Raw genomic sequence first — 25,134 nt, forward strand, 5'->3', positions numbered from 1 at the left:
GAATTCGTCATTTTTGTATTACCCGCTTCTCAGCTGATGAAGCTGTAAGACTGTTTTTTCAGTATTCGTTAAATTAATCTAACGTACAATTAATAGTTTTTATTACCAAAACTTCTCTGCGCCTGAGCCAACATATCAAGTGATACGCTTTCCACATCAGGTACCTGTTGTAAATATGTAATCCTTTTGAGTTTAAAGTAGACAATGCTGCTAATTCCTCACTTGCTGTAGAGTGGCTAAGGTTAGCATATTACTGGTACGGTGTTTGTGATGCTGAGATTGTCAAGGACTTTACTATGAAAATCATTTACTATTTTATGTTGCATGCACTAGTTTTAAAAAAAAAAAAACAGCAATACAGTATCTGATATTTTATTTTATTATAATGTGTGTGCTTTTTTTTGTTTCAGGAAAGATGTTGGTTTAAGACGATTTTTTCCGAAGAGTTTGCTAGATTCAGTGAAGGTAATTTTAATTCCACTCAACTGTATGTTACTTTAAAAAAAATAAAAATAAAAAATCTGTTTCAGAAATCTGAAAATTGCATGATTAATTTCACTGTATAGCCATAAGTGAATTGGTGTGTAGTTGTACTGTCTTGCTGAAAAAATATCAAAGCTGTCTATCAGATTGGTAGGGCATATATCCCCATGGTCAGGTATAGGCATGCAGCTGGAAGAACTGGTAGTGATTTATGTGGCCCTGCTGAGCTAATGTGAGAGAGGTACGCCTCTACCTCTCCAGCCTGGTGGACAAAAACTCAAAATGAGTCCTCAGATTCCCTGGTATCAAATAACTTACTTTCTGAAAGAGAAATGAGACTTCTGGAGAAGGAGGATGGGGACATTAAAATAAAAAAAAAAGGCATATTTTTAGCGTCAGCTTGATGAACCAAATTCTGCCTTCCTTGCTCAAGACTGTAAGCGACTCATTCGAGGAAGATTTCCAGCAATTTCCATTTATGTTAATCCTAGTTGAGACTATAAATGTTAGTCAGATCTCACTTCCATTGAAGTCCATATGTTCCCAGAGTAAAAAATGCAAATTTTTTCCAACATGTTCTGAAAGGTGGGGAGGGGAGGAAATGTTAAGAATGGTCACCATGAAGTTGTACAGCTGTAGCAGTCTTGATATGGTTGCCGTGGTAAAATACATCTGTTGTTCATACATGCAAATATAAATCATAAATTGTTATTTTAGAACTGCTTTTGGTAAGCAGTGATGTTTTTATAGAGGAGTTACTAATAGAATTTAACTTCAGATTTAGAAAGTTTATTCATTGTTAATTAAATGGGAGGATAAACAGCAAAGGTCTGTCACGAAGGGGTTTTGTTTCAAAAGACTTCTGAACATCAGAAACTAATGAAGTCAAGTGGATTTAAGTAATCCCTCTGCATTTAAATTCAAGCAATTATCTGGAGCTGGAGGGAGAAATTGTGGTGAAAGGCTCCAGACCCAAATGAATAAATAACTACCTTGAAAAATGTTATTAGGAAGCCAGAAAACTGACCAACAAAGAAGATTGCTCTTTAGAAATTATGAAATGGAGAAAATAACAGAAACAAGTAGCAAGAATTTCCAGAAGGTGAAGCTGGGTAGAAACTTGCAAAGACATGAAAAAATGTTGGATGTCTGAAGAGAAAAGCAAGGGAAAGAAAAACAGGTCTGCTTTTTAATGAAAATGAAATCCCTATTAAAAACAATTTAGGATGCATTCAAGTAATTAAATGACTTACTTTGTGAAGACCAATAGTTTTGAACTAGCAGGCAAAGAAGGGCTTCTGATGGCCGTGAAATGCAAAAATAAGTGTTTCTCTCTATTAGGGAGGTAGAATTAGTGTCGTGCAGTGCTAATAAAATTTGTTGATATATATGTTTAGGAAATGCCAGCTACAAAGAAGATATCACCCTATGTATAGGAAAACCAAAAAGCTGAGATAATGAGAATTCAAATATTTAGCATTGCAAAGTATGAGGCGATATACGTTGGTTTAAAAAACACATATTTCAGCTTTATTTGGGGAGCTCCTTAGATAAAGAACTCAGGAGTTTAAAGGCATCTGTCTGATCACAGAGCAGCCGTAAGACACAACGATGTTGTGAAGGCAAGCAAGTGCAGTCCCAGAAGGGTCAAGTGAGGTTTCTCTGGGATGAAACATTAGAGTTAGAATCATAGACTCATAGAATCATTGAGGTTGGAAAAGCCCTCCAAGATCATCTGGTCCAACCATCCCCCTACCACCAATGTCACCCAAAAAACCATGTCCCCAAGCACCACGTCCAACCTTTCTTTGAACACCCCCAGGGACGGTGACTCCACCACCTCCCTGGGCAACCCGTCCCAGTGCCTGACTGCTCTTTCTGAGAAGAAATGTCTCCTCGTTTCCAACCTGAACCTCCCCTGGCACAACTTGAGGCCGTTCCCTCTAGTCCTATCACTAGTTACCTGTAAGAAGAAGCCGACCCCCAGCTCCGCACACCTTCCTTTCAGGGAGTTGCAGAGAGCAATAAGGTCTCCCCTGAGCCTCCTCTTCTCCAGACTAAACAACCCCAGGTCCTCACAGGACTTGTGCTCCAGGCCCTTCACCAGCTTTGTAGCCCTGCTCTGGACACATTCCAGGGCCTCGGTGTCCTTCTCGTACTGAGGGGCCCAAAGCTGAACAAAGTACTTGAGGTGCGGCCTTGCTCTACCTCATATATGCTGCAAATAGTACTGCTTGTTCAAGAAAGAGTAAGTCAGCCTGAATCGAGCACAGAGGTAAAGTTACTGAGTCACCCAGCCTACCATTTTCATTACTTCACTAGGGAAGAATAATAAACCTTCCTATGTTTAGGGCAGTCAGTAGCCATGCCCTCTGTATCCATCTAGATATATGATGTATGCAGAAACCACAGGATAAAAATGCTACTTATACTAAACCAACAGTGGGCGGGGGGAATGAATATAAACCAGATTCTTTTTAGTTTGCAAATTTTCTGCCGCTCCAGAGCATGCCTTGAGAAATAACAGAGAAAAAAACTGTTCTTATGAAATATTTTAAGAGCAATTGTTTAATGCATTTTCTCTTGAAATGAGGTCATTCGCAGATTTTTCTCATAAATGTCTCTTTTGGTGCGGATTAGGTTGTTTTTTCTGACTTACCTCCTATGTTTACGCTTTATTAATGATCTGAAGTTAAGGTGAAGATTATATGCAAATAGTAAGTCATCTTCATTGACTTAAAAGAACCAAATAAGACGTCCCTTTTTGCCTGGAAGTCAAGATGAAGTAGGACAGTGAATCAAATCACGGGCAGAATAAAGTATCTTTCAACAACTGCATTGCTGAAATACTTGGGACAACTTCAATCTGGCAGATATTTTTTCTTATTATTATTATTATTCCTGGTCTTTATCAGGCGTCCAGTTAAGGCTATGGTCTTAAGTTCCCTAATATCAGTTTTCTCTATAAAAAAGGGAGATAACCTCCGTTACATAGGAAAAGATAGAGGCACAGGAGGGTCTGGTATTCCTAAGTGCTGAGAGCTCTGGGTGCAGTGTGGAGGTGTCCCGACTGCCAGCCACTTTTTAGTCCTGCCCAGCATCCTCAGCTGGGCACAGGAATGGTTCAAACAAGAGTTGGTAGAAGGTTCTCCTATACAGACAGGGTAATTTGACAAAATGGCAGATTACTTTCTTCACTTTATGACATAAAACTTATGTGCTGAGCTGAGGTGGGTTTTTTTCAGTCCACATATGCATTGCTCCAAAACCGATCATCCTTTTGTATGTGAATATGCAGCACCATTAGATCACTGCTATAATGCTCTTTTCTTAAAGCTACTTTTTAAAAAATCTTTAAAAAAATTCAGAGTGGTGGATGTTCCTTAAAGGATTCCTAAAAATTAATGCTTAAGCTAACTAGAAGTGCTAATGTCAAAAGAAAGTTTGTATTTGCACAGAGCCTGGAGCTGTTTTAGGCAGCGTGAAAGAATGAAGACCCTTAGTGCTGTTATCACAGGAAAGTTAGATACGTTTCGGTAGAGGAACAATGGTAATTCCTGTTTTAACCTTGACATGTTGCAAAAATAAACACGGTTTTGCATTTTATTATTCGTGTTAGTTGGAAGATGTACTAGAAATAGGTGTTAGCAAAGGTAATTTTTTTAAACATCCCGTTCAATCACTTTTGACTCCGTTCAAGCTTTGAAAAGGAAAAAAAAAAAAAAAGGAATAGGTTTTGAGATTTTGTCACTGTGCAGTAATGTAAGCAGTGATGAAACCCCAAGTTACTTACTTACGTGCTACTTCAATAGCATCCTTATGCTCTTATGATTAGGACAGATGAGAGAAGCTACAGGACTTTTGTTGGCAGTGTTTGGGTGTTTTCTGGTGGATAGTCGGGATGTTTTCATTTGGGATTCGTGATTGTTTGTTCCATTTTGGGGTGTGTTAAAGAGATTGCATCTCAGATTGCTTTTATTGTGATATGGATGGCAGCCTTCCAAGGGATATGTATTACATACAGGCAAATATTTCTCTTTTCGTAAGTCTTTGTTTAGTTACCCATTTTTAAAAAAATGCGGTTGCTTGAAAATCTGCTTGGATCCTCTACATGCTTTGTGGCAGGACATGTAACAGGTGTCTTGCTCCATCTCATTGTCCCAAATGGTGTGGCTATTGGAAGAATTATTTGTACTGCTATTTCAAAGTGGTTGTTTCTGTCCTGGAAAAAGTTACTAGAATGATATGTAATGGAGTTAAAATAGTTTACTTTTCAATTGAAATATTTCTTTTACTTTTAACATTAGTTTACTATTTTATTTATTTTTTAATATGAAAGTCATTTTGCATTTTATCAGACTTCAGTAATCCAGTATGTAATGGATAGTCTAAGATACTTGCATGGAGAGATTAAGATTAAGCTACAGCTGAGGTATTCTTACCAGATAGGAGAATGATGATTTAAATTTAAGACAGATTAGAAGGTGTAGGGTCCTGACGGCAGTGCTTTTCTGTTGGTGGACAGTTAAGATGTTGGGAGAAGTGAGGAATGTAGAAAAAGTAGTTCCTGCAAAGGTTAATGTTTTGTCTTTTGCTGTAATTTAATCAAAATATTATTAGCTAGACATTCCTTCTGTAAAGTATAGCAGAAATAATTTTATTCCCAAGAAAAATTTGTAAGGAAGAATTGTTATTTATATTTTGAAGCGCTTTTTTTTTTTTTGAGAATTTTCAGGGTATCATTTGAAAAGGATTGTTAGTGATAGTGAGTAAATGAAACTCTTAAAATGCACCATCGCTGACTAGATTTAAAATAATGAATTTTTAAAATTTCCATGCACAGGCCAAAACACTACGAAAATTAATCCAACAAACATTTCGACAATTTGCCAACCTTAATAGAGAAGAAAGTATTTTGAAATTCTTTGAGATCCTCTCTCCGGTGTATAGATTTGACAAGGAATGCTTCAAATGTGCTCTCGGTGTAAGTAGAAGAATGCAAGTCACCAGAATACATGTTGTAGTTACAAGTTAAATTGGTTTTGCTTAGTTCTTCAATTAAACGCTTGCTTAGTTCATCTTTTGATGTAGAGAAGAGTCCTTGGATTTCATTAACAACAAAATATGTTTTTTAATTTTATTTGGAACTTTCTCAGTTGACTGTTAAAAAGCACCATCTATTAGTAGGGTAAGAATTGTACCTTATTAGATGTTGTTAATGGTGATTCATTTGTGCAAGCTGAGCAGTTACTAACTTGGTTTCCTCAGGAAATGAGACTCCTCAGCTTCTTCTGTTTGTAAATTTTCCTCTAACGGCTTTTAATCTCTACCAATTACAAATAAATTTTGCAAAGTGGTCTTAAGTCTGCAAACTTTGTGAAAATAGATACTCAAGTAGAATTTGGAACATGAACGTCAGTGTCCATAAGGAGAGAAAAGGAAATAAAGGAAATTTATAGTTCTCGTGTAGACCTAAGATAAAACACATGGCAACTCACTCTGAGTAGGACAGATCCCCAGGAAACTCGTCATCAGGAGTTTTGCTACTTATAGAATTACTTGATTTTAATATATTTTAAAATGTTTGAGGAGTTTGGAAGCTTCTAGAGATTAATTACTAAAAACTGCAATGATAACGTGGGAAGATAGTGTTCCATTAAACGCACTGAAATTTTACTCTTTCTCCTTCGATTCTGAAGTCAAGCTGGATTATTTCAGTGGAGTTGGCAATTGGCCCAGAAGAAGGAATCAGCTACCTTACAGACAAGGGCGCAAATGTAAGTCTACTTCTGCTTTCTTCTCTCTGTTACTGAGTTAACAGCCATGGCCTGTTGTGAATTGAACTTGACACGAAGAGGAGTTGCAACTCTAATCTTCGAAGTAAACTCAAAAGAGCTGGGAAATTCAACGTACAAAGCTATTACTCAGATATTAAGTCATGATTTGGGATGGAGAAAACATAGTTAAGTAGAGAGATCCCTTACCACTGAATTTGTTGTTTTTTTAACCCAGTGAAGTGCTTACTTAAGGAGTTTGAAGCATTTGTGCTCACTTTTTTAACAATGAAACACGTAAATTATTTTAAACTATTTTCTCCTTTCTTCAGGAGATTGTGTAAGTGAAGAGCTTGTTTATCAGTGTTTAGCATTTGTGCAGTCATTGCTGGCTTATTTGTGTTATTTGTCTTATTTTGTGCTCTTAACAGCTTTGCTATTGCCTGATGTTACAGCATTGCCAGTACACCTTCATGGTGCAAGGAAGAATGTTTGGACAGGTTCTTTATCAAAGTGTCTGGGACATTTACAGTCATGATACAAGTTAAGCATATGTCCAACTTCTGTTGAAAATCCTTCAAAGGTAGTGAAAAGATTTAGAGATCAGGAATAGTTAGCCAGCTAAAAATGTACCTCTTACCAGCGGTCTGATGATAGGTAACTATGCTCTAAGTGCAGATACCATGTTGGTATAACCTGTTGAGTTTTCAGTCTTGCCCTCCAAGACGTTGTTTCCGCTGTGTACTTTAGCAAGGGCCTAGAGTTACTCAACAGTGACCTCTGTAGGCAAACTTGGTGCTTGGCTTTACTTGGTAGATACCTTTGCATATTTGTAGATACTGTTATGCAAAGCCCAATGAAACTGTAGAAAGAAACAGAGGAACAGACTTCTAAAAGTGTAATTTGGAGATCAAAATCTACATATGGTTCAGGAGTAAAGCCAAGGTATTTTGCTTTAATTTGAATTTTGTTTCCTTTGCCTTTTTGTAGCCAACTCACCTGGCAGATTTTAATCAAGTGCAAACTATTCAGTATTCAAACAGTGAAGACAAGGACAGAAAAGGGATGTTGCAACTCAAGATAGCAGGTGCACCTGAGGTATGATTTTTTGACAGTTGTGATAAACTTGCTATCTTTGGTTTTCCTTAAATAAAATAAATGAAATTAGTGTGCTCTAATTAAAGCACTCTGTATATTGTACTTCTGGTCTATAACTTCATTCTGAATTTTTCTACTGTCAGTGTAGTTGACAAATACGTTGTACTAAAAGTATATGCCATGTTTGCACATGTATGTTTAAGCTGGGGACAGCCTAACTACATATGCATACAAAGACTTCAGTTATTGTTAAACGCTCTTGCTCCTCCTGTAGGCACAGCCCATGCATTATATTTTAAATTTTGCATTCCAGGCATTCTGTATAGTTGTTTGATTTTTCTTGTGCTTTAAGAGGGAAGGGAAGTTGAGTGTGAGTATTCATTATACTCATAAAGCTCATTACGTGCTTTTTGTTTTGCATCTGGTACTTGTATACTCTGATATTTGTAAATGAGGTTTAATTTGAAAATACTAGCTCTTAAGTGCATCTTAATAGTAGCCTGCATGTATATATGATGCTATGCACTGAAGAGGAAACTGAGCAATTTCACTTTTGTGAAAAGGGAAGTATAAAAGAGAGAAAATCCGTTTTCCTCATATTTCATGGGGAAGAGCTGGAAGTGAAATCAAATCTTTTTCTTGGTCCTGTACACAGGAAAACAATCACTGTGATAGAGAAGCACTGGGGGCAAGTTGACAAATATGTGCAGAAGAGGATGAATATTGGAGTTATTAAAATTAATAGTTCGCCTGTATGTCTCATCTCCTTCTCCATTTCTCCCCCTTGTCTTTTTAATTTCAATGTATTTTGAAGTTGGGGAGGTTACTTTTTAGGGTAAAGAATAAATTGCTGCAAAGGGGTGGGAAAATCGTTACCGCCTGTAAGGGTATCTAAGGAATGAGCAACTTTTATAGAATTGTCATGATTATAGTCTTAAAAGTCACAGTAATTGTAATGAACAGTGGTTGACTAAAAGTTTGCCTAGTGAGCCTTTTAATAGATCCAGATTAATCTTAGATTTAGGTGGAAGGTTTTATCAGCTGTACTTCCTAAACCTTGCATTTTAAATTTGCTACATAAAAGGTAAAGCAAGAATCTGATATTTTTGTGCTCGCCCACTTTTTTCTGTGGACTGTTTGTGAGTGTATGTAAAGTTCTGATGCAATGACACAGCTGTTCTGCTCAGTGCTTGCAACTACAATAATCCCTCTCTGTTGGTGCCTTGTTTTTCTTCTTCTTTAGCCTCTGACAGTGACAGCACCGTCCTTAACCATTGCAGAGAACATGGCTGACTTGATAGACGGATATTGCCGACTGGTGAATGGAGCCACGCAATCTTTTATTATCAGGCCACAGAAAGGTAAGGAGGTGTTTCATTCTGGTAGCGGCTATACTCTTATCTACTGGTAGATTATCTTGCACTTGAACAGAAGACACAAGGTAGGTTCAAAATCCTCACCTGGAGACTTGTCTTTCTGGAAGGAAACTTAAGGTATTTTTGTTAAGGCAAACACTGACTGTCAATGTCACTCCATTGAAAATTACTTAATGACTGATAATTTAGATTGTTTTCCAGTAGTCACTGCTTTATGGTATTCTGAACTTAACTAACAGAAGTAAATAAACTGTAATTAAAGGCAGCCCTAACAAGGACCTGTTAACTTGAAATACAACACCTTAATATTCAAGTAGAAATTCAGAGAGGTTGGTTAGAATACCTTTAGGTAAGACTATTGAAAGTTAGTGTTCTCTTCCCAGATACTCAAAATTTCTCAGGTTTTATTATTTAAACTTTGACAAAAGTCCTGCGAGTCTTTCTCAATGAATAGAACTAAAGCAAAGAATGTATTTTGTAGTGTTGATCTATTGTTTTTTAGCAAACCACAAGCTGAAAGACATGAGACCAGGGTGCAGCTAGAGCTAGATGTAAAGAGAGAATTTAATTAAATTTCAGTAGAATTTTTTCTACTTTCAGCTAGCTTTGATTATTGAAATATGTCCAATCAAAGCTGCTTGAAAGTGGAACTTTGTCCTTCTTCCATAATCCTTGCTTATGGAAATTCATCCAATATTTTTGGTTTCTAAAACAATGAACAAACTATTTCCTTCTTGCCTGTTTGTCATACAAGAAAGTACATGAGCCATTCTAGAAGTTCTACAATCCAAACTTGAGTCCCTTTATAGCCACATTTTTGCTTTTTTTGCCACTAGCTTTCCCTACTCCATAGTTGTTTAGTTCATTGAAAGGGGTAGCATTATCGAAATAGTTCAGGTCTTTCAGTTTCAGGCATCCCGAACCAAGATTTTAATTTCAGTAGTCTAGTTTATACCTTTCAGCAATCGTCTTCTATGCCTATTCTTATTTAAAATATTCACAATAACTTAGCTTTTCTGGAAATCATGGTTTCAGGTTTGTTACAACCCTTGTTATTCACTCCCAAAACTTCCCTTTCAGTATCCCAAGTGAATTGGCAATTTGTCAGCTTTAACTATAGCAGCCAAAGTTGAGCTTTTAAGTTTTTCATGTCCTAACGTGTGATCTCTTCTCACCTCTCAGTCATCCTGAGTTAATGGATAGCCCTTTCTAAGTTAATGGGAAGCCTTGCTTTTTCTTTAAAGGCACCCATGTAGGCTATGTCCAGTTCTTGCTACTTCTGCATTGGTGGTATTTCAGAAATTTGGTCCACTTAGCCTCTGTTGCCAGTGCAAATTATCAGTTTGTTTCTCTGCAGCTGGAATGGCTTCCTTTTCTTATCTACATGTAGATGCTTTTAACTCCACAGAATACTGCTGCCCGATGATTTCCCATTCTGTCATTCACAATAGCAACAAACAGGCAGTTACGGTCCTCGTCGAGTCTTAGCCCTGTTCATCCAGTGGGCCATCCTCCAGTGCTGTGCATGGCAGCATTGATTGTGTTCCAGTCATGCCTGTTGCCATTTCTCTGCCAAACCCTCTTCTGTTTCTTGCTTTAGCAGGAGAACAGCTCCCAGCCAAAATCTCTACAGGTTTTAACCTTTTCTTGTCAACATAACCTGTTCCGTGATGCATATAAGCAACTGCCATCTAAGACTAACAGTGCTAATGGGTCCTAATATTCTACTGCTGAAAGTGGCAATAAAAATTGACCCACTCTGGTTTTGCTTTTTCTAATTCCTTTCTTCTACTGACCTGACTTACTTATCATTCAGCTATTACGTCTTCTGGACTCACTAAGCTCTTTTAAAGGCAAGATTTCTGATTTTTCTACGTTATACAGTACCAGGCATGGCTATGCCATGCACTGTGGTTTGACTGTAGGCACTAATGCAAAAGAAATCAATGCATGTAAGAGAGGGAATGTGTTTATTTGCATGATATTCTTCTTAGTGTATATTAACATAAAGCAAACAAGCAGTGATTCACTTAAAGGAAGATTATATAGCACTTTGGGAACATTCCTCTTTATGCAAACATTATGAGAATCCCTCCAGTTAAAAATTGTTTTTTGTAGTTTTGTTGTTGTTTTGTTTGAAGCTTTTTTTAATATTGTAGCAATACTCAGTATATTAATTAAACGTCTTGTAGGAGAGCTGTCCCCACCATGATCTGAATTCCCACATCCCTCCAACAGTGAGCTGTGAAGCATATCAGAAACAAATCATGTAGCAGCTCTGGATTCAACAGATGTGTTTTTTCCCCTCCATGAGCTTTCCCATTCTCTCTTTGTTCTAAACGTATATGTTTATTGCAAGTCTCTTTATAAATTGTCTTTCTTGATTACTACAAGAAGTGTATGTTTTTGTGATATTATCTGCACAGTTAATAATCCTGTTTCTCTTAATTTGGTGAGATCACTTAATGTTTAAGACCTGGACAGCATTTGGCATATTTCCATTCAGTTTGTTTTATTTTTCATAAATATTTTAGTACATAGGTCAATTTAGTTCATTGTAGAAACTTTATGAACTTAATATGTGCTTGCATTATCATACTTAACTATTTCAAAGTGCACAAATGAATGATTGATTCAAAAACTTCAGCTGACATTAAGTAGCTATTTGCTGACTGAGCTATGTGCTGAGTAGCCTTCCTGTGATCTGAGTCCAGTGACTGAATTTTGAATTTATTAATCTGTTTATTCAAGCTGGTTAGGTAATGCAAAATTGTCAAAACTCTTATAAAAGGCTAAAAATACTCTGGGGGGAAAAAACACATTTGAGTAACTGAACTAGATAACTGATTGTCATTCCTTTAGATCAGAACTCGCCTTTAAATTTAAACATTCCCTTTGAATATAAAAGGATTAAATGAAAATTCAGACCTTCAAGTCTCAAGACACCAAAATTAAGTAATCCATGAAATTCTCCAAATAAGTGTTTACTCCTGGCTTATACATGTGAAAATTGTTCTCATTTTAACAGAATGGCAACGAACTCTAATTAAAATAGTAAAAATACTGTCAGTGCCTGGGCACAGACACTCCGATACAATTGTGCAGAGCCGAATTTTATTTTATTTTATTTTATTTTATTTTATTTTATTTTATTTTATTTTATTTTATTTTATTTTATTTTATTTTATTTTCAAGTGTGTGAAGAATTGGGCAAAATGTTGTGGGTTTCAACTTGTGAAAAACAACATATGCTTTTACTGGGATGCTGTTTGTAATGAGTTTTGACTTTGGACCTGCAAAGGTACTAATGAAGGCTTCTGATTTTATTTGGGATATAAGCTGTAAATGGAGGAGTGCCAGCTTGCGTATGCTGCCTGAAGTGATCGGTTCGTGCCCCAAGAGCACGTAGGCATCTGTACCATCAGCTTTGGTGGGCCATTTCACCAGTAGTTCCGTACAGATGGATTTTCCCTAAATTTTCTCCAGTGAAAGTAGGGGTGTCTCTAATACTACTTGATGGTAGGGTTCTATTTCTGGCTTGGTTTTTTTTGGTGGTTTTCTGCATATGTTTATTTTTCCCCTTTTTTCCCCGTTCTCCTTGTCCATATTTGACCAACCATTTGGGGCACATCTCTGGTGGCCAAAATGGGGACATTGTCCGTTGTGGCTGGCCAGTGCGTTGCTCTGCTACTAATGCGAATGAAATCAATTGTGCTTCCTGTGGGCAAAGGAGAGTAAAAAAGGAAGATTATTTAATTCCAACCCCCTGCCATGGGCAGGGACACCTCCCACCAGCCCAGGCTGCCCAAAGCCCCATCCAGCCTGGCCTTGAGCACCTCCAGGGATGGGACATCCACAGCTTCTCTGGGCAGCCTGTGCCAGGGCCTCACCACCCTCTGAGTGAAGAGTTTCTTCCTTATATCTAATCTAAACCAATCCTCTTTTAGTTTAAAGCCATTCCCCTTTGTCACTACACCCCCTGACAAAGAATCCCTCTCCAGCTTTCCTCTAGGCCCCATTTAGGTACTTTCGAAGGCCGCTGTAAGGTCACCCCGGGGCCTTCTCTTCTCCAAGCTGAACAACCCCAACTCCCTCAGCCTGTCTTCATAGGACAGCCCCTTGATCATCTTCATGGCCCTCCTGGAGACCTGCTCCAACAGGTCCATGTCCTTCTTGTGCTGGGGGCCCCAGAGCTGAACACAGTGCTCCATTTGGGGTCTCACACATGCTGCCTTTTTCCCATTCCATCACAGTCCTTCATTCCAGCAGCACCATCACAAATCGGTTCACGTGTAGAGCTGTTAGTCTATCACTTACTGCTTGTCCATCCTTGGAGCTACTGATTCTTCTTGCTGTGCTGTGCTTTTTATTTCCCTGCTTTCTGCAGCTGAAGTTGAAAATAAGACAGCTTTCCTAAATGCGGTCATAAAAACATAAAGGCACTAAGAGAATGCAGACCAAGTCACAGACTCCAAAACATCAGGAAATGCTTGTTTAATCCTGTGTCCCTCTGTGTTATTAATCGTTAACTATGTAATACCACCTCTATTTGTGTTCTCCTTATCTCATAAAACACATAGGATGGCTTCCTTCCAAGGTGGAATCAGGATTTTGTTGTAAAAGAGATGTCTTGATATGGCCCTAGCTTTATATTTTATACCAGTGGGAAGCTGTTCAATAAGTGAAGTAGAGAGTTGCAGAAACAGAATGGGGAGATATCATGTTTAAGGATATTTAATATTGCCCTGGAAAGTTAGAGTCTGTATTTATCTCTTTTAGAGAGATCCTTTTTGATATGTAGCAACTTCAGCTTCCACTGCCAGTTGCCACCTGTATGGTATTTCTCACTTCCTTGAGGGTTTGGAGTCTTACGTTTGCAGGAGAGAGGAACAATCTGATCGGCAGCTGAACTCAGCACTTGGAACATGTGCAGTGTTATAAAATCAGTCTCTGTTTCTGTGAAGTCCCCAGATATACTGATACTGATATGCTCCTCACACACACACACAAAAAAAGAGGAAATTAAAAAGTCCATCTTTAGAATACAGTCTTGAATAGTGTGCAGTTAATATGCGATGATGCACACAGAACAGCAAGAATACTTACTTTGAATAGTTTTTCATTAATTGTACGCCAGTTATCTTGATTTAAAAATAGCAAGTGATGAAGTTAAGCTTGCAATTTAATAAAGTTCTTTTAACATTGAGGTCTGTGTGTTTGTATAGTTTCCTGAGCCTTCAAAAACAGGCTGGCAAGTATGCTATATCAGTAACACATGGTTCGTCAGCAACATCTGATTAAATCCATTGCCAAATGCAAGAGAGGTATTGGAGTAACTCGATGCAAGCTAGAACTCGGGATGCTTGCACAAAAAAGGGCCGACAGCTGATGGAGGTATCAGGAGATACCAGGTGGGGTCTTAAGCTTCTGTGCCTCATTCACAACCCTAAGAAGGCCTTGCCAGGTGGTGGGCAGGACTCTTGTGCATGTTTCTCCAAGCTTGATATCTTTTGCCTAGTTCAAGCCAACATGACTGCTCTAGTGCCCATTCCAGTCTCTCTTTTTTGGATATCCCCTCCTCCTGCATCTTTTTAGTGCCAGGCTGTCAAGCTTCTGTTTTCATACTTGTCACTCCACACTGCCTTTCATGATCTTTGCCTTTTGCTTCCTTCTCCAAAAGGTATCATTTCCTCCAACAATTGACCATACCTCTATGTCCTGCCTCATGCTTCTTGTATAATCTTCCTATCCTTCCACTGCCCTCCAGTTTCAGGCCTTCTTTTAGTCACTTTACCAAGCTACTCTGTCATCTCCCAAATCGGGGCTCTTTGTTTCCCTTCTTTCCCGTATCTTCCTTTCCTACACCCCTGATCTCATCCTTTCTGCAGTTGTGGTGGACCCTCTTGCTCTTTTGCTTTCAAGTATGATTGAGCCTGTCTCTTTTTGCTCCAGTCTCCAAACTTGCTTGGAAAGATCTGGTTTTGTAGCCCTGGGCTGGATGTGGAACGTGTGCACTTCTTTTGTAGGAACATGTTGAAGTCCACACGAGAGCAGAGGAGAAATGGAGAACGTTTGGTTACTTGCAGGAGATGATGCATGTACGCTTTGGTCAGTGCTAGGTGGGCAGAAGAACATACTCAGTTGTTTTGGGAACATGGTGCACGTCCAGCATCTCACATACGAAAACTTCAGGGGGGTCAAGGAACATATGCACTGGCTCTGTGGGCTGGTGCATGGTCAGTTTGTCAATGGGGATCTCTTAAGGTCTGGAAAACGCTCACCAGTTGCACGGGGGACAGTTCCAGAGTCTCCCCACGGAGGAGGGATTTAACTTTGAGGCTGCATGATGCCTCCATTGAGCATGCCTACGCTGCAGTGAGTTTCGGGTTTTTTTGGACAGCAAAAGAATTGTAACTAAATGCTGTCGTTTGCCATGTTGAGCGTGACATTTGGATATCAGGCATTTCACTACTCAGTCCCTTAGCACACAAAGGAGAGACTGTAGTTTTCTTTTTTAAGGTCTGGAAATTTCAGTAATTTTAACATAGGATAAAAAACTAGAGGTAATATGATTCTTTGTAAACAGTACACATCTCCATTTTCTAAAAGCAGCTCTTCCATTTTCTCTCAGGTCACTGTATCGCTGCTACAGTGATTTGGAGAAAGATACTTGTTCTAGTTACCCACTTCCTCACCTTCCCTGCATACTTCCATATACCGCAAATTGTTGGTGTTTTGGTAAAGGCTTAGTAATTTCCCCATCATCCTTCCCCGTATGAATACTGAGTGTGTCATCAAATGCAGATGAGAAATACAGTTGATTATTTACATGCAAACTTTTACACACAGAGCCATTATCACAGAAAGACTGGCAGAGGATTTGAAAATAGTTTATAAGAGGATACCCTCGTTTCTAGCTACTGAGCATTACTATTGTATAATCTCAACCACATGGGAAATTAATATTGTATGTTACATGCAGTAATGACTGTTGTCTTGTTTGGAAGTTCAAGTTGGCTTAAGTAATTTTATTTATGTGTATATAGTATGTTTATAAATACACTATATATATTATCTTTTATATATTTTTATATGTTTATTTTATACATATATATTTATATAAAAAATCTGTATGTATTTATATGTGTATTGTGTATATATATGTAGTTAGCACATCTTGGAAATGAGAGAAGCATTTCTCACTAGGGAGATGAAATACTGTCATACCTTCTGCCAGGTGATTTATCAGAGTTATTTGTTATGAATAAAAGAGGAGTCATGTTCTGTTTACATTGCTCTCACGCAAGACTTTGCCAGAAGGTCTGTATCTCTGGTTAGGAGCTGTGTTGATATGCTGCTGTTAATATAAGTAGAGAATGGTCTTTTGAGTCAACATGCTCAGTTTCCCTGGGAGGTTGTGGTGATTACTATTTCATGCTTGTATACATTGCACGTTGAGAGGGGTTATTTGGAAACTGAAATAAAATTCTGAAATAAAATTTTAATTCTGTTTTCTTCTTCTTTACACAGAAGGTGAAAGAGCTTTACCATCGATACCAAAGTAAGTTTTATGCTTTCTTTTTTTTTTTATGTAGCGAAAAGTAGTTTTGCTTAAGTGACACCTTGGGACTTTTTATACGTGCTTAATTTTTATTCTTGCTTTTGGATTCTAGGACAAATAGCAGGCAATCATCTGGGACTGCAGGGCATAGATGACTGACAGTAGCATTAAACTATAAAGATACCAGAAATAAAATCCGTGGGGAAGAAGTTCATAATGCATCAATAATGTTTGACAATAACAAAAGTAGGATGTTTTGGAAAAGACTGGAGTGGGCTTCAGGCCATTTATTTCCAGTCCATAAGTAAATTTAATTATAGGAGTAAATTTGATTACAGGAGTGATGCTAAACAGTCCTCACATTGTCACTTCAGTCTCTCTGTGAGTCAGTCTACAATGTTGTTCTTTCCTATTTGTCCTCTTTTCTGCTTATGCAAATATAGAAAATATTTCTTTTTTTTTTCCCTATCATAAATCTTTCATGTCTCCTTTTTTAAATTAAATTTCCATAATGGGACCAATCTGAGTTGAAATCCCTAGGTTCGACTGTAATAAAGAATATCACTTATACGGCACAGAATTTCTCATCTATTTTTAAAAAATATAGTAATGTAGAAAAAATCTTCTCCAATAATAATTGTAGATTCGTAGAAAATCCTAATCTGTGTCATGCAAATAGATCTGAATTCTTTGTTTCTGCATAGTTTTATTATGATACTCAACCCAAGGTACGGTGAGACATGCTATCAGCATCTAATAATTCTTATTTAATGTGTGCTAATACATCTCTCTGCATCTTTCTCCCTTCAGAGCTTTCAGGTAAAGAGAAGATTTCTAATTTGACTGTTTGAACTATGAATACTCCTTACCTTGCTGGAGTTCGTAGTCCCTAACGCAGTGATAGGAAGCCTGTTAATTCCTCCTGCTGATTTTTGCCCACCTAATATTAGTGCCTAGATCTCTGTCCCTATCTGGCAAGTTGTGATGCTTGTCTACCCTTTCCATGTGCGTTGTGGCTTCCTAAAATTCAGTCTGTTAACCAGCTTGTTTGGAGTCTGACTGCTTCATCAATAGCCACATTTTGACCCAGTTTAAAGCTGTATCTCATCAGATTGTTTTCCTTGAGCCTTATCAGACAATATCACTAATATCTAGTGTCAGGAGACGATGGTTGAAAGACCACATGAAATTTAACCTTTTATATTATCTTATCTCTTCCTTTTTTTGGAGGAAGTCCAAAATTATTATTTTTTTTACGATTATTATTATTATAATTTTACCCTTTGGATGGAGCACGGAACATGATTTATTCCTGAATCAGCAAGAAATGGGCCACTTAGATACTAGTGGTTGCTCTTCCTTCACAGGTCTGCTGCAGTCCTTGCTAGCCTAGCTCTGTCACGGTGCAGAAAGAGAGGAGTTAAAATGCAGGGAGGAGAAGGAAATGAAAGTCGAGGCTGGAAGCAGTAAGATTGGTAAACTCAGTGTGCACTCATACAGGAAAGGAGAATTTGTTTTTACTTAAACAGATACAACTGAGGAACACAGCATAACCTTCTAATTACATACATTTCATCTTACTCTTGGTTTTGTTTTTCCATTGTAGGGATTTCTGGGATAAAATAAGGTTTGAAGGAGAAGCTTATTGCCATTTTTGGGGCAGTTTACCAGAACTGGATTAGTATGCTCATGTCTGTATAAACAAGAGCACCGCATATGCTCTTAGGCTGACAGCAGAGGAAGGGTCTTATGTCAAATGTATCAGTGTACTAGCCAACACCATTGTGCATCTGGAAGTATGTGCCTTTGGCAGCTGAAATTTCAGATTTTTCAGAACACCAAGTGCAGTACTCTTTTGCTCTCTTGCCATTAAAATTACATATGTACATGGAAAAAAATGCTAGAACAATTCACTGGAATTTCTGTTAGTGATGAACTTCGATAGCTAAATAAATTTAATTGTTTTTCTATGTTAAGTAAATGAAGAAATCAATTTAAAATTGTTATACAGGATAAGTCATCTTACAGAAAAAAAATACTAAATTCTAAAATCTAAATTTTCTATTTCCAGTATGATAATGAAAGTAGATACACCGTCACATTGTCTGCACTGGCAATGTTTAGACATGTACTGCTTGATTTTAAAAGTTTTTAAAACTCATGTTTCTCTTTTTTTTTTGAAATTCACCCTGACATCGTGAAGTTGTTTGCTAATTAAAATGGTAACGCGTTCTCTCCGCTCCTCCCTTGGCTGGGATGAAATGGTAGATTCCTTTCTGACTTTGCTCCCCCTCAAAATCTGTCGCTGTGGCAAATGGATTGGCCCTGCTAATTACAGTAGGTGCCCTGTTAGGATGAATTCACAGCGTATGGGACCGTGAAGAATGTACAGCATTCAGCGATTCAAACCTCTCTTTTACAGGCTGGCCAACAATGAGAAGCAAGGAGTAAGGTCACACACGGTCTCTGTATCAGGTAAGGCTTGTAAAAAAAAATAAATAAGCGAGTGCATTTTTAAAGCTAGCAGATGTTCAGACAGGTTTTCGTTTGCAGTTAGCTCGTTTCTTGCTTCGTGGCTGTTGACTTCCCCAAGACCATAGCTGTGCTGCTTTTGTAGTGGAATTTGTAAAGGCTACCGTTCCGTGTCGTGTTGCTCGTGAGAGCAGTCCTGTCCGTGCAGTACAGCAGGGCCAGGCTACTTCAAAGCCAGGCTGTCAATATTCCCGCTTGGCTTTGTAATCAAGTAGGCTATCTCTTAAATTACCTGAGGATGTGTTAATTATGAGGGAGTAGCTTTGAAAAGTGAAAATGAGCAATTAAATATTCATCATCGCCTTGCTGAAAGAAGAAACTTAATAGCTGTTTTCTTGTAGCTGCTGTTCAGATCAAAGCACTTAAATTTTTGCTATTGAAAATCACGAGTTAATTGAAGGGTTGAGCGTGTGAGGTAGTACGTGGTGTTTCTGCAGCTTATAGGCTTCTAAGACTTCAGTTAGTTACTGTATTTTTTTTGTGTTGTTTTAAGTTTATATACTTGAGAAAGAACAGTTTTCTTTTACAGAATCTCAGAACAAGTCCTTTTGAGGGGTTGAGTCAGTGTCTCAATAGGAAATGCATTTCTAAATACTTACACATGATATTTATAATGGAGGTTTGCAGTGTGAAAGAGTACTAATATTGTGATATGTCCCTATAGAGTTAGAGTGCTTGGCCACAAACTTCAGGAACAATTACTGTGACCCAGTGGAGTGTACATCCTTGACTTACAGGGAGGCTACAGCCCCACTTTTTGGGGTTTTGCAACCATTTAGGGGCACATACTCAGAAAACTTATAAAAAGGAGAAAAGATGCATAATGTTTGATTTCCTGCTTTTCAGATTCCTTTCCCCACCCTTACCCTTTTCTAAAGACGCTTAAGATTCACCCCTGGCATAAGAAACCCATGTAGACAGACCTTGTGCAAGAAAATAGGTGAGAAGATCTGGAATTCAAATGTTTATCGAATTGCAGAGGTGTAATAGAGCTTCATCAGTTAACATTCACTCTCAAATAGCAGCTCTTGCTCCTTCATCAAGCAAGGTTTTTGGGGCATGGAGGTAGATAAGCATGAAGCATGATAGGTTTCTCTCTTGATTCATGCCTGTGTGGGTTATTTTGGCTGTTAGAAAAAGTGGAAATGACTAGTGCAGTGTTTTTTCATCACCTCACTCATAAAAAAAAAGCTAATCTTCAGGGGGAAAAAACATACTGGCACCTCAAATTTCCACCCTTTCAATTTTTGGAAGACCACTGATGTACTTTTATTATTGAAAAAGCGTACAATAGTAAATACTTAATTCATGATCCTTTATTGCAGTCACTTCAACTTTGCAAATTTAGATATTCTTTGCTTGATGCCTTATATCTGAATTAGTGTCGTGTCTCACGCCACAGACTTGCTCAAAAAAGTGTTTTGATGTTAGTTAGTTGTGATACCCCGTACTTCTGGTGTGTAGGGTGTCACATAGAGAAGAACGATAGGCAAACGAGAGCTTTGCTGCAGAAGCAGGGTTAGAGCATAGCATCTAGCAAAATACAGGAGAAACAAGTAGCTGGAGATGAGCCAGTTGTTCCAAGTGGATATCAAAGAAGCTGTAAGGCACAAAGCTGCCCCATAATGACATAAGCAAACCAGGCAGATTAAACCAGCAAATGTCCCTCTGGTTCTTTCCAGTTCCACAATCAAAACCAATTATGTATTTTTCTTGTGTTGCAGTCAGGTATCTTATTTAAAGTCTCTCTCCCCAGTGAAAATCTTAAAGTATCTTTCCACAATGAAACCATTGTGCTTGGGTTTCGTACCGTGTTACTGTTGGAAACACTGACATAATACTGGAATGATTCAAACTGTTGCATTTATAATTCAGTCTCAAGGATTTGTTCTTCTTTTTAATAAGAGTACAGAGAATCTTGAACCTTCTACTTTTGTGTTTGGTTTGGTTTTGCCCCCAACTTCTTTGAAGTGCATCAAGAGTGGATGTCTGGACACTGAGTTTAACCCATAGACAGTTTGTTGAGGTAAAGTTGCACGATAATAAGGGTTTTTTCCATAAGGGAGATGTCTTCTGTAAAAATCTCCGAGTTACCCTAAGGAATCAACTTGCTATGAATGAAGTAATGATTCAAGTAGATGCAAAGAGGTGCCACTGGTGTTGTCAGATGTAACTGATACATCATATGGAACAACAGAGGCAACAGATGTACGTAATGCTCGGTTAACCCGGGAGTTACAGGTCAGCAGAGTCTGACAGCTGACAGCATCCAGTGCGAAGCCAGCTGTGGATGATGCTATCTTGGTTTGCAGAATAAGAGCTTTTCTCTGGTGACATTTACATGCCTTAGAGCTAAGGACTTCAAATGAGATGAGCCTTTATAATTTTTGGACAGCTGTAATGTCCTTCGTGCCTTTGATAGTTTAAATCATAAATTAATTCTCCTCTTTGTTTGCATTGAGACTCCTGTTCTTATTTAGACCTCTCCCAATGCTAACATTAAATAGCAAAAATCATAAGCAGGCGTTCAGCAGGAAAATCTAACAGACATATTTGAAGCATTAAACCCCGTATTTCGAAAGGAAAGTTTCAAAGTGAGCTCTCCACCTCAGTTTGGAACCAGCAGTAGCTGAAAGCCAGTGTGGAACATGATGTAGTGATCGAAAAGTTCAGGCATTTGTCTGAAGTTTTACAGGTTTGAAAATGAACTTGTTAATGAAAGACGTCTTGTCTTGCTTTTTGAAATGTGTATTAACCTACCTTGAAATACTTCTGGTTTAGTGAAATGAAAACTTGTTCTTTCCTAGTGTTTCAATATTCCAAGGCATACAAAGATTGAAGGTTTCTAAATACATTTTTTTTTGCTCTGACTTTGAATAAAGACCTTTTCAAACTAGTGGAGAGTGAAGTTGGTTCCAGGAATCTAAAGCAGGAGATTGCTGGACCTGGGAGCCAAGAAACGTTCTCTTGTGGCTGTGGGTCACTGAACCAGGTTTCACTACACACCTCTTACTGCATGCGGCTTTTTCTGTTTGTTCTGGTATTCTTTGTCTGTCTTGCCTTTAAATTAAATGTTTCTTGCAACAGGCATTATCTTTTATTACGTGCAAGCAAGATGCCTAGCAGATTTCCCCCAGTTTTTAAGCATAGTAATAATTTTATTTGTCAAATTTTACATTTATGTGTGTGTGTGTGTGCATGTATTTATATATAAATATAAAAAGCCCAATCTGAGCTAAAAAAAATTAGCTAAAAAGCTAAATCTGAGCAGAATTTCAGATTTTTTTTGATGTTTTAGTTTAAATTACTACGACTCACCAGAGGGGAGTAGTGTTCTAGCTGATGGATAGACCCAACTTTTATCTCCCTCTCAATTTATTTCTTCCTTTTACATTAAAAAGGAATTCTTTGTACTTGGCCGAGAGTGTGCACTCAGGAAACAGTAAGGCTAAACTATTTGCTGTGTGCAAATAGTACATCTAATTTGTAAGAAGCAACATAGGAGTTTACTATGATTTTACTGACTAGGTTTCCTGCTGTTTTGCTTGGAGTCGCCTTATTAAATGCTTTACTTTAGTCCACAGAAACTTACTTTGGCCAGCAGTTTGTTTTGAAATAGCAACCATTAGCCTTAGGAAGGTGATGCACGTATTTCCTGATATACATATTTCCAAAAATAATAATTTACCCCGTCAATTATATATTATAAGAAGTTCTTCATAAAATGAAATCAATAAAGCCTTAGTTAGCTTGCTCCACTCTTACATAAACCCTTTCTGACAAAGTTCTTTGGTTTCTTCTACCCCATCCTTGCTCATGTAAATATGAATAGGAAGAAAAAATATCAAACGATTGCATGCCTTAGTTAATCGTTGTGCTTCCTTTGCACTAGAAAATTCTCTGGCCACAAATTCTTTCAATTGTTGCTCAAATGTCGCATTATATGCAGAGCTACAGAAAAGGGCAGAATACGTACAGACCGTGGGTGGGCTTATAGAATCATAGAATATCCCGAGTTGGAAGGGACCCATACGGATCATCGAGTCCAACTCCTGGCACCACACAGGTCTGCCCAAAAATTCAGACCATATGGCTAAGGGCACAGTCCGAACGCTTCTTAAACACCGACAGGCTTGGTGCCGTGACTACGTCTCTGGGGAGCTTGTTCCAGTGCACGACAACCGTGAAGAACCTCTTCCTGATATCCAGCCTGAACCTCTCCTGTCACAGCTTGACACCATTCCCTCAGGTCCTGTCACTGGTCACCGGAGAGAATAGATCGGCGCCTGCCCCTCCGCTCCCCATTGTGAGGAAGCTGTAGGCCGCAATGAGGTCTCCACTCAGCCTCCTCTTTTCCAGGCTGAACAGGCCAAGTGACCTCAGCCACCTCTCATACGTCTTCCCCTCTAGGCCCTTCACCATCTTAGTAGCCATTCTCTCCAATAGTTTCACGTCTTTTTTGAACTGTGGGGCCCAGAACTGCACGCAGTACTTGAGGTGAGGCCGCACCAGCGCAGAGCAGAGCAGGACAATCCCTTCCCTCGACAGACTAGCGATGCCGTGCTTGATGCACCCCAGGGTACGGTTGGCCCTCCTGGCTGCCAAGGCACACTGCTGCTGACTTGATCATCTTGAAGGCCTTCTCCAAAAGCCAAGACTGGCATTGGCATGTTCTGGTGCTGCTGGATAAAATGATGTGGCTGTGGGGAGGGAGCAGTGACTGGAGAGGTGACGGCGGGCACTGGCACGAGGCACAGGCCTGAAGGTTTGCTAGGGCTTGCCACGGGATGGTCTCGGCTCATAGCAGATGCTGGTTTTTCAGCTTAAGTATGTGTTAACATGGTGGAGCAAAATGAAGGGTGTTTAAACACACAGTCACTGTTTCAGATGTTAAGGCAAGCTGTTTAAGCCATCTAAGTAACAGATCCTAGGCCAGACCCCTTTAATAGGGAAATGGTAACTTACGGAGAAATTTGTCGCGTCCTGTTCCCTAGCTGACATGGCTGTTGTTACTACAATTAGCATTTTAAAATTAAAGTCAAAAGGAGTAGTTTATCCAATGGCCTAAGTGTGTAATGATGCTGGTGTACATACCTTGTGCAGGAGAAATAGGGTCTCTTGAAGAGCTTCGTTACAGGGATTGTAGGGTTTTAGCATCCTGAAAGAGGGGCTTCTTAGCCAGTTTCCAGTTTCCGTGGTGTATAAATCCACTCCTAAATATCATTCCACTTAAATCACTTACTTAATTTCTGATTACGGCAGTGAGGCAGCATCGTAGTTCTTCTCTAAGGTGCTCTTTATGAGCAGATCTTGAGTTTGAGGTGGTTGCCACCCCACTTGTGTCATTTGGCTGCAGTTTAAATTTGAATGAAAAGTATGCTGTGTTGAAGGAGATATGCTAAAAGTTCACTTAAATTATGCCTGCATTAATAAATAAATCGAATATGGTACAGTTTATCTATGAGACAGACTTCCAGTTGGTTATCTAGAACAAAATGAAACGTAGCAGGAGCCAACTGTCAAAACACAACAAACAGGAGAGAAGAAAATACTAAGTATATTTACCTGATTTCAGCATGACAACAATTAAGAATGTTCTTAATGAAGACGATGTCAGCATGCAAAAGGGCTGGAATAGCTGTGAACGATGAGGATTATTCACAAGCAAAACTGTGAGCAAGGATGGAAAGACAAATAAGATTTTATTGAATCACTTCTGCTTGCAAAGCACAGTGCTTGCCCTGTTTGGTGACTCCTGTACTAAAAATGAAGGTATGCCCTGTGCTCAGCTCTGAAGGAGGTTCTTGTGTAGGGCTTACATTTCCTGGTTCCATTTGAATAAATTGATAGGGGGAAAAGGTGTTCTTTGCCCAAGGTAGTAAAGTTTTTTGGTTGTTGTTTTTTGCATGCTGATTTTATCAAATCAATCCAAAAAGATAATGCTGAAAAGTGCACGGAATTTTTTAAGATTAAAGAAAAAATACCTTGCTTCTTTTCATTCACAAAAAGGCCAAAATGAACTGTGGCGTTGGTTAAACTTCTTCCCCTCCTGTGCTCCTCCTTTGCGATCCATTCTCTTGATTTGAGCAGACACTTTTGTATGGCAAGAAAAATGCTCCTTGCATTGTTGGGTTTGTTTTTTTATTCTTTATGTATAAGCATCCTTGCTTTGACAAATACATTCGGTTAATATTTCAGCTCCATGGTACTTGTTTTACTTCAAAAACCTTGAAAATGCATAGATTTATTTCTTTCACAGATTTTTCTCTGGGGTTTTCTCAAACCGGTTCAGGAATGTATGACTAAAACA

The 25,134-nt window shown here is 38.5% G+C and overlaps 1 protein-coding gene across 13 annotated transcripts in view; it reads left to right on the forward strand.

Annotated features, from left to right (window-relative positions):
- PTK2 (protein tyrosine kinase 2) overlaps nucleotides 1-25,134 on the forward strand; it is a 205,140-nt gene that overhangs the window by 126,820 nt on the left and 53,186 nt on the right. For 10 of the 13 annotated variants that reach the window (XR_014580939.1, XM_083827393.1, XM_083827395.1 and 7 more), the window contains 7 exons: nucleotides 411-465; nucleotides 5,327-5,467; nucleotides 6,183-6,260; nucleotides 7,248-7,355; nucleotides 8,599-8,716; nucleotides 16,262-16,292; nucleotides 18,715-18,767. Coding sequence is in view for 12 of the 13 variants with exons in the window: in XM_083827393.1 (XP_083683519.1) it covers nucleotides 411-465; nucleotides 5,327-5,467; nucleotides 6,183-6,260; nucleotides 7,248-7,355; nucleotides 8,599-8,716; nucleotides 16,262-16,292; nucleotides 18,715-18,767 (584 nt within the window). In the remaining variant the exon portion in view is untranslated. Of the gene's footprint in view, nucleotides 1-410; nucleotides 466-5,326; nucleotides 5,468-6,182; nucleotides 6,261-7,247; nucleotides 7,356-8,598; nucleotides 8,725-16,261; nucleotides 16,293-18,684; nucleotides 18,768-25,134 lie in introns of all 13 variants that reach the window. The other 3 variants (XM_083827396.1, XM_083827392.1, XM_083827386.1) reach the window with 2 other exon arrangements.

Source organism: Anser anser, assembly GCF_964211835.1.
Source record: "Anser anser genome assembly, chromosome: 2".
In the NCBI taxonomy this organism is placed as follows: domain Eukaryota; kingdom Metazoa; phylum Chordata; class Aves; order Anseriformes; family Anatidae; genus Anser; species Anser anser.